This window comes from Enoplosus armatus, chromosome 14, assembly GCF_043641665.1.
Source record: "Enoplosus armatus isolate fEnoArm2 chromosome 14, fEnoArm2.hap1, whole genome shotgun sequence".
NCBI lineage: Eukaryota > Metazoa > Chordata > Actinopteri > Centrarchiformes > Enoplosidae > Enoplosus > Enoplosus armatus.
The window spans coordinates 11,105,806-11,116,281 of NC_092193.1; the positions used below are offsets into that span (position 1 = coordinate 11,105,806).

Here is a 10,476-nt window from a genome sequence, read left to right on the forward strand (position 1 = left end):
CTTTTTCTCTTTCTTCTTCTTCTCCCCCCTTCCCTGCTTTCCTTTTCTTTTGTTTTGTTTGAAATTTAACAAGGTCTGGAACAGTGGAGGGCTGAAGCGGGCATCCGGGGTGTTTTGGCTCAGCTTCATGTCACATGCAGGGGCCATGTGAACACAGTGGCACTGAGAGAGAGAGAGAGAGAGAGAAAGAGAGAGAGAGGAGGGGGGCGGGGGGGCTGTAAAAGAGGAGGATAGTGAGAAAAAAAAAAAGAACTAAAGAAGGGAAGTCTTTAACCAGAGGGATTGGGAAGCAGTGAGGGCTAGAACTGAACTGGGTGGTAGCCGAAAGAACTGTATTTATGAGAAAGACGGCACAAATAAAACAGGAAGTGGAGACAGAATACAGACTGGCCAGCAAAAAATAAGCACGTGCGAGAGAAAAGATAATAAAATGCAAAGGAGAAGGACATGGGGGAGAGAAAGTGAGAGGTAACTTCCTGGTGCAGCAGGTGACAGCTCTACTTTTTTCCCGCAGGGCCTGGGTGATTATCAGACTGCACAACTAACAGCATGAGACAAGCAAATTGCCATGTTAATGATTGAGACTGGCTGCACATGCACACTCTGAACTGAAAACTGGACTTTAAGTTTCACAAATCTCGTATTGATCTACCAGTTTATGGAGGTACACCTGTGTAATTTAATGCAATGAAGTGTATAATGTTTTGTTTGGGGACATTTGTTCAGCTTTTGGAGAATATTAGAAATACCTCTCTATACAATGCATCCAACACACAGTGGTGGAATGTACATTTACTCAAGTGCTTCACCTACGTACAATTTTGAGGCACTTGTATTTTATTTGAGTATTTCCAATTTTTACTACTTAATACTTCTACTCCACTACATATCACAGAGAAATACTGTACTTTTAACTTTTAACAATATATTTATGACAGCTGTAGTTACAAGTTACTTAGAAGATTAAGATATTACATACAAAACATATGATCACTCTATAAAATAGGATACACTGTTATAGATTAAACTAACCAACAGTATATAAAGTAGTTAAAATTTGATCAGCTGCATACACATTAACACATCTGCAGTAGTCATCTATTTATAATAAAATAACTTTCTGAGCGGGGCCGTTCTTGACATGGCTAACTTGTTAGCAAACAGTTTTCTATTTACACATCCAGTAGATACGGAGCGACATTAGCCTTCATTTGGAGATGAATGTGTGTCCTACATTCACTCTCATTTTAGCTCTGTTTTGCTCACCACCAACTCCAGAGGGAAATATCAGCCTCTTTAGCTGCTGTTCCACTATGTTCAGTAGAGTCGCTAATTTTGTCTACTGTTAGGTGCTGGCCAGGTAGCGCACAGGCGGTTATTAGAGCACATTTGCAGAATACAGCTGAAAACAAAGCTATTAGAGCAGTGAGAGTGAATCAAAACAATAAAGTTACAGGCATATATAAAGTATATCATCTGAATACTTCTTCCAATACTGTCAAAAACAGACTCAAAAACTTGTTACACAAAGATAAGATTTATGTCTACTGTACTGCATTAGAACAAGTGTACAAGTGTACCTGTTAAACTGGTGACTCAGAGTAAGATAATGCTGAAAAGGGAGTCGAGTTGAAATTGCAGCATCTACAAGAGTGATGTGCTGTGGTACCTGTGCAGTAACTATGGTGTTGTGTAGCATATAACTGTGCAAAGCTTTCACAGCCTCACCCTTAAAAGACACACTTGCCTATGAGGAAGTATCACTCAGCAAATTCAGCATTTTTTGAGAGAGATTAACTTTAAACTAGGTCATTTCATATCAACAACACTGCCCCTTTCTATTTGAGTCCATACACACCATCCAAACACACCTTATCTAGCTGTGTCCAGATGACACAAACTAAGATTCGGGGACAGTTTGGTAACGCTCTTAATTCTATTCAACCGAATGCTCCATCTACTTAGGTGCCCCTGTAAAATCTAAATTTCCAATAAAATGGCTGCCCCGAAACCTAACCTATCCTTTTGTAATTACTAAATGTGCATTAAAGAAAATGAAATACTAAGAAATTGGAATTTCAAACACAATGCGAAATTATCTCTCCAGAGACCCCGGCTTTGTAAAACAAATCAGCGTAAGCACCACTGGAGCGGTGGTATTTAAAAACCTCCCATCCAGGAATTGACACAGTTCTGTCCCGTACACTAGCAGGCAAGCAGGCCGTGTTCCCTAATCGGAATTTTTGGGCCTCTTTAATGCTGAGAGTTGCAGATGTTGCCTGGTATTAGGCTGTGCTGCTGCTGATCAAAGCTGAGGAGAGCGAGCCCCTGCTGGCCTGCCTCTAATCCCCCCCTCATGCATGCGGTCAGGGCAGGAACTGGTGCTTCGCTCGGGGACAGTCAGCCTACTCCATGACCCCGCTCAAGGGAGCAACCTTTTCACTGCCTTCGCTCGTGAACACCACCTACTCGAACCCTCCGAGGTATCTGGGGAGCATTCGGCAAGGGCAGTTTGACAGACAGCCGAGAGGCCGGGCTGCTCCCATAAGGCAGGAAAAGTCGCTGCCCTTCCCTACCCCCTTCCCCAATTCCCTATCTCAGAATGTGCCGGCAGGCGGACAGGAGTGACATATCAGCATGACATTGTTCAGCCTAGATTTAGCTGCTTATCACAAAGCAATGAGAATTTCAATTGCATACCCCTCTGTTTCTTTTTTTACTTATTTCCACAGGGCTAAACACAACTATACACTCACACAGAGAGAGGACAGTGAGAGAGAGTGTGCTACACTTGTAGAAATACTTACCTGAGCTGTTAGTTTTTGCCTTTTATTAATATTTTTTAAAGACAATTATGAGGGTGGCCAGTAATTCTTGGAGTGAAATGCAATAAGCTAGGGAGAGATAAAGAGATATGGGAAGATAAATGGAAACTGTCAGATGGTGTGAGGGAGGAGGAGATGCGAGGAAAGATAGCGAGAGGAGAGGGAGGGGGATCGATCATGAGAGAAATTGAGAGAGGGAGGAAGATTCGGCGCGAGAGGAGAGGAGGGTGGGAGGATGTCAGCCAAGAAGGCAATCTATATTAGACAGAAAACAGTTCCCCTGGCTTTAACTGCTACAAGCTGACACCACCATCCTCTCAGTGTCTGCCTCAGTAGACACACACACACACGTGTGAATCCTCAGAGATACACACACCAAGCTCCACACTGAGGCTGTATGGCCACATTTCATTTAAGACCACTTCCACACGTGTGGCTCGCACGTGAAGAGACATGAAATACATAAATCTATTCCTTGATTGCACGCTTTCATCTTGGGAGTGCACATACACAAGTGAGCGCTAAAAACCTTAGTGCACACCGACACATGCGTATTGGATTTGAGCTCTGGAACGTGTGAAATCTGATTACACAATTACATAATGACTCAGCAATAGGCCATTTAGAAAGACCATTAGCTGTCAGGCCAGGACATGGATGTGAGAAAAGATGAGGCAGCCTAGTGCCTCACGTCTGTGAAGTCGTCCCAGGAGTGTTTTCATACATGGAGATGCTGTATTGGTAAACTAAGCCATGTTTTATACATTTAAGTGAAACTGACACTTGAATGTGGCAATTCATAAATCCCTGGTGGCCGGTAAAGCATCATTTGAATTGTAAAATTCATTCAAATGAAACCACAGCGCGGGCTTTTCATTTTGATATCAGGATAACCAGTGACCGATCACAAACACAAAACAATGACAAAATCTGCGCAGACTGTTCTCCTTCTGCCTTCGAAAATGTTTTCATAGAGTTGCAAGTGTGAGCGGGGGAGCAATCTGGCACGCTGACTGTACGAAGCGAGCGACGTGGCACAGACAAGACAGAGTGAGCGGTTCTCTCCTTAATAGCTGCCACAGCCTGCTGGAGAAAGCTGGGAGCTTCATTAAGCCTTTAAACCCTGCAGAGTCCTTTAAGTCATCACGTCACCAGCCGCCGCCTCCTCGGAGAGGGCCCGAGGTTAGAGTGGAAAGATACAGTCCCGAATTGAGATTCCTCTAAGCTTTTAGAGTAATTGAACTATCGCTGTCTTCTTAAAATGTTAACATCTTGTGTCTACATGGAATATAGACATCGTATCAGCTGCTTCCATTATTCATGCCTCTGTTGAGATGGTTATAAGTTGAGTGCTTTTGTTTCATTGCTTCCAATACTGATTAAAACTTTTATTTGAGTAAGATAGTCATAATTGAAAGCCACAAATGTATCAAAAACATGTATATTGCGGTTGATGTCATTTGACAATAGTGATATTGTATTTATTTTATCTTTAATTCCACCGATAGTCATCTATCAAGCACGTCTGCGAAATAAGACCAAAAATTTACTTCGTCAAGCAGGCAGCTCTTATGAGTAAATAATAGAAAAACAAGTAAGCAAGAAGTGAAAAAGTAAGTATAAATACACTAAGTACACATTAAAAGAATATTTTCTTCCAAGTCTTTATATGAACACACTGTTTTGGTTCTTAAAGAGGTGACAATCTGCCATTTTAAGACGCTGTAGAGTTAAACCAGGTGATGACCAAGATCCAGAATCTGTGCATCAATGTTAGCCATAGAGTTGTAGCTAGGCCCCAAAGCAATAAAATAGTACGTTATTATTTGAATTTTGTAAATAAGAACCTCAATAACAGCGAGGCAATGAGCATGAAATCAAAATTTGTTTTGAGAATTATTGCAGAGAAAATGTTTTATTAAAAACATGCAATAAAAGAGATGTACTATACGATGCTCTTTTGAGAAACTGGGAAATAAAATTCCCATTGCTAATCATGATCACATCTGTGAGATGTTTTTACCATAAATGTACAAAGCTATAAAACATCGTACGCAGGTATACTTTGACACTTTTGTTGTGTAAAAGCAGAGCCATTATCTGCAGCATTCAATTAGATATCTCCGCTTTTATTAGTTCTGCATGAACAATTCTTCCTGCCAAGTTCACCTTGCTGGCAGATACTGAAAAACAACATGGGAATTACCTGAAAATTGGGTGCAGCATGTTGAAATTGTTATCAAACCTGAGCTATAAACCTGCGTGGAGCTGAAATGAATTAATACCTTGATAGTTTCTGGGCCAGTATATGCCAGTGGTCGTTAATTTCGCTCATAAAAGCAGGCCAAATCTTAACACCACTTTAGATTTACAAGAAACTGCTTTTAAAAAGCAAACATTTCAACTTCAATAGGGTAAGTAGAAAGCTCACAAAACGCAGTGGGTATGCTGAAGAGCGTGGATGGAAGTGTTTGCAAAGCTGAGTAGGCTAATGAATCTAAATAATTGAATGTGCTGCTTTGGTTTGGTTAAGAACTCCGGGTCCTCTGCCTCTAGGGAAACCCTGTGCCAGTGTGTGTTAGGGTTCAGTATGCCATTTCCTTCTCTTGCAAGTCTACACACACACACACACACACACACACACACACAATACTACCTCTGGGTAATGGACAAGAGCCATCCAAGCAGGGGGCAGCTTCATTACTTGCTGGGCTGAGGATCTCCTGTCCTCAGCAGAATCCCTATTACCAAGCAACACTGACCTGAACCCTATACTTTTACCTGAATGGGCTATTAAATCATGGCCAAGACTCAAGCATTCAGTTAGAAAAATCAGTTAAACCCAACTCTCTCTCTCTCTCTCTCTCTCTCTCTCGGAAGTGTACTTTTATATAGAGCTATGGCATTTTGGGCCTCTCAGCAACAGAATGTGCATGTATTGATTATATGAGTCTGTGTTTGTTTTTGTTTTTTTACTCTTTTCCCTTGTACTCAAACTCTAATAAAGCTGGCTCGGCATTACAAGAGGCTCCTGTGTGGGCAGCTCTGAAAGGATCACTCGTCAGCCTGCCAAAGAGGACAGCGGCCCTTTGATCTAGGCAGCCTTCTGTACATGTGTATGTGTATGTGTGTGTGTGTGTTTGTGTGTCTAGCGGGGCAAAGTGAGTTCTCTCATCTGGCCACTGCAGAGTCTGTGCAGTCAAAGCATGACCTGAACCCTTCAAAGTCAAACTGGCCTCTGCATTGTCGAAAGGATCTGGAAAGATGCACCATGGCAACTCCTCGACTTAACATCCTCTTCCCATCATTCTCCTGCTTCGCTAATCACGCTGAGTGCCGAGTGCCTCATCTGCCGCTCTTATTAAAAGATGCAGTGCAATTTACTGGCTGCTCAAATACTTAATATCTAGGTTATATCTAGCATCAAAAGTACACAGTGCTCTTATTGAGCAACTGAACTATAAAACAGGGTTTAGATACTGGACTTCCTGTATCAAAGGACGCTCTGCATGCACAGGCATGCGGACAAAAAGGCCCTTAGTGTGACTGAGGTCTACAGTTGTGGCAGCTGCGCCTGAGAGTCAGCCAGCAAGTCAGCTGAGACGGGCCTATCTCTACTATCTGGGCAGGGCAACCATTCAAAGTCAGCTCAACATGTGTCAGCACGGTATCCCCTCGTACAGCCCCCCGCAAACACAACCCCCTCGCTGCACTTCCTCCTCAGCAGACGTGCCTGACATTCTAGACGAGCCAGCGTACATTCCTCACATCCCTCCATCGCGTAAGGAAACGGAGGAAGAGAGCAGGCCAGACATGTCACAAGAGCATCAGCGCTGCTTTCTTTTTACAGTGAATGCATCTGTCTGTGTGTATAAGGGCTCTTCAGTGTCCTTCTCTATGTGGCTGAATGAGAATTAGGCCTTTTGTTCAGACAGCATCCTGGGTGTTGAGTGGTATTATTGGCTGTCGGGATGGGGGGGGGGGGCGCTCAGGTGACCACAGTTAAGCTGTCTCACATGGGATGTGGAGGCGTTGCCCTCAGAGAGGCATCAGGGCTACTTTTGCCTGCCTTTAGCGACTGCTGCTGCTGATGGTTTAGCTCAGCAGACTGCACAGGCTCGTGTAGGATTCATTTGTTTTTTTCTCCTAAATGCACATCCATCCACATGAGCCCCAGTCTGCATGCTCATACAGCCTGCCATATGATGCTATCTAAATGAAATCATTCTACCTCAAGCAAGCCAGAACTCAAGCACACAATAGGTCATGAAGCGCATGTGACTGTGAACGTGAGCACATGTGGCCATTTTCAGCTTCGTATTGAGTGACCTCTAGTTCAACAGCCTCTCGGGACAGGAAGCTAGAGAGTGTTAGTGCCTCTCTTGTCCATACTTCAGACCCAACAAACAGTTTCTCCTCAACTGTCCTCAACAGACACTCAGTTTCACCCCCCTCATTTCGCTTCCCTCAGTGGCGACAGCATTAGCAGCAGTGGTGGAGGCAGTGGCGTGGTGAAGAAAAGGGCTTCCTGAGCTTTGGGGGAGCACGTTAACCCAGCTTGGCAGGCAGTTAGTTAGTGTGACAGTAGCAGCGCTGGATGCCAATAGGACAGGCCCTGTGCAGCATCTCAATGACCAGAATTCACTGGGTCCACAGAGAGGGTTTATGGTCCTCCCAGCCATACCGCTCCCACCCCTACTCTCCATCCAACCACAAAGGCATTCAGCCTTTTCATTAGGATGATAATGGGGCAAAAGCCGGAAAGGGCCCCATGTCTGAGCACCATAAGTTGTGGTGATGGCTTTGTGGCGATGTCATGCGTGTCCATGGGAGCACAGTGTGCTGCTACGGTCCAAAAAAGACAGTCCAGGATGGAAGAAACAAAAACATACAAAAAAAAACAAAACAGACCTGAACATTTAAAAAGGAAGTCCCTGAGGCAAGGTAGATCTGGCAAACCAGCAGCCTTTGGACCATGACCTCACTCTGACCCATTCATGCCATCCCACTGTTAAACCTAGACATGGTAAACCACCACTGGGAAGCACGTTCAGGCTAGACTTTTAATAATACCCTCTAAACTGCTGCCGCAGTTATCAGCAGAGGTCTTGTGCTGCACTCACTTTGCCTGACAACATTCACAAATGATGTGTGACAATAATATCAGGAGCATGTGGTCCTGTTGTTTTCAGTCCTGCAAGAATTTGAAACGTTAGACTCTGAGCTCATGCTACTGACTGAGTGCACCCAGAGCTTGGTCAGCGTTCAAATTGAGAAACATGCACTAACCCCCTCCCCCAGGAAAATGATACTGTGTCTCAGCAAAAAAGGAAATCAATTGTTGCTTTGCTCTCAATGTCATTATGTACACCTGCATGAATGCACCTTCCTCATTTTGTGTTACAGGTTGACAACCTGTTACTGCAACAGTTAGGATCTGCTGTCCAAACTAAGGAGGGTGCCAAAGGGAAGGCCTCAACAGGTCCCAGAAACCTGATGATGAGAGAATGTGATTATATCTGAATGCATAAGTTAACTTACCTGCATAGAAACGTAACAAGGAGCCAATTTCTGTGTTGAGCCCTTCCTCTTGAACTCTCCACGGGTCCTTAAATCCAAGCTTAAAGAGAAAGTCATTCTGGATCTGCAGAGGCCTCTCATCTGGGCTAAGCCGCCTGACAGCTTCACCATGCAGCTGAACATACAGCGTGGGGCTGGAATCACAGGAATCTCCATTGTGATCTGCTGTCAGCCCTGATTTTACAGCACTTTGGCCACAGTCCGGATCTTGGATGTCAGGTGTATTACCTGTAGAGCAGGCTCTTGACAATGAGCCGGCACTACTGCTGGGTGGCAGAATGCCCAGACTGTGTGGTTTGAGTCTGCTATCTGGCCCCATATTGTTTGTCATGTTGTTTAAATGTCCATTGTTGCACTGCTTGTAGTTGGCAGTGACAGCGCTGATTCCATTGGTGTGATGTTGGGAGATGGGGTCCATGCTTGTGTTCGACGCAGGACAGTCGAGCTCCAGTTCGTCCGAGGAGCTGCCATACATGTCGTGGCCCTCTGTGGCACTGTCAAACGAGGGGCTGAGGATGGACGCCTCCGTGCCCAGGACCATGTCATCACTGAGGGAGTCCCTGTGCTCGCTGAGCCGGGCCCCGGAGCTCAGGTCATCAAACGCACTGCTCTCCACATCCGAGCCAGAATTTAATCCATAGCTGTCCACACCGTTCCTGTGCTCCGAGTCATCATCATTGGGGGTATCCATGTTAGAGTTAGAGTTTAAATCTGACAGTGAACAGGCTATGTGGTCCTGTGACTCTGATTCTGGGGTGAAAAGTTTCCCATCAACGTCCTGTTGCTTTTGCCTCTCATCTGCATTCTCCATGAGCAGCAGTCTCAACCTGTCACTTGGATGGCCCCTTAACTCTGTGGAGTCCAGGGGCGTCAGGTGGTTGCATTTTATACTTGAGTCTTCATTCACCTTGCATGGGTTATCATTATATTCATACTTCACATTGCAGTTGCCATTTTGGTCAGTCTTGGGGTTATCTTTACAAAAAATGCGCATAACGGAGCTCGACTTACTGCAGAGTTTACTCAGACGGAGCGCCACCTCGCCGGCTGTGGTGTCCATAGTGCAAAGGACCGGTCTGGGATATGAGGGCGTCAGTCTGTCGTGGACATGTATGGAGCCCCGGTGGAGATCTGCTCTCACCCACTCGCGATCTGCGGACTGCAGCTGCATGTTCTGTCGGTGCTTCAGCAGAGTCTTCCGATCCAGACTCCGAGTGTGTAAAGACGCAGAGGACAGGGCCGAGTTCATCTTGGCGCCGCAGGCGGCGGTGACAGCTGAGGTGGCGGTGGCTGCAGCTGCGGCGGAGAGGTTCCTCTTCAAGCGCCTCCGTCTCAACAGGAGAGAGCTGGAGTTGCTGGATGAGCCCCGGCCATTAGACGCCACAGTTCGGTTTGACGCACTAGATCCCACCGTGGAGGCGGAATGAGAGAGGCTATTCCCGTTCTTTGCCTCTACGCGGGAGGGTGCCAAACGTCCACCGCCATCATCCGCTGGAGTCCCCGGGGCGACAGACAGTCCGCTGGGCTTCTTCATTAACTTGGTCGCGCCTCCATCCGACGCGCCATCCTCAGCGACAGCCTGCACACTTTCCATCTCTGCCAATGAAAAGTCCCCCTCTCTAAATAAATAACGGTGCGCACTTGGTTACACCTACAACCTCTACATTTAAAAGCCTCAATCCGTTCCCACCGCGGTAAATGTCCGCCAGCTGGGCGGTGTTGCTGACTTATTCCACTAGTAGTCATTCACTTCTTGCCTTCCTTTCCCTGTCGGAGTCTCCTCCGCTGCTCCAAAAAAAACATTTTACCGAGTCAATTCGCTGGGAAGAGGCTGGGCGCGCAGGGACAGATCAGGGCGGAGACGTGACTGTGCGTCCCATTTAGACCAAAATACAGTGCTGGAATATGAAATGAACGTCGGCCGACCTCCTACGCAAATACTGCCTGATATATATTCATGAGGAGGACACAAGATGGGGTCGCTAACAACAACGCAGGGGATTGTGGGACGTGTATTGTGCCGGTTAGGCGTCCCACAGCGGCCGCCGTTGGGAGGAAATGATGTCATGAA

The 10,476-nt window shown here is 45.7% G+C and overlaps 1 protein-coding gene across 1 annotated transcript in view; it reads right to left on the bottom strand.

The window, feature by feature from the left end:
- phlpp1 (PH domain and leucine rich repeat protein phosphatase 1) overlaps positions 1-9,999 on the bottom strand; it is a 43,962-nt gene extending 33,963 nt beyond the window's left edge. Inside the window, exon 1 of the mRNA XM_070918410.1 lies at positions 8,367-9,999. Coding sequence (XP_070774511.1) covers positions 8,367-9,999 — 1,633 coding nt within the window. The remainder of the gene's footprint in view (positions 1-8,366) is intronic.
- Between the last annotated feature and the right edge of the window lie 477 nt (positions 10,000-10,476).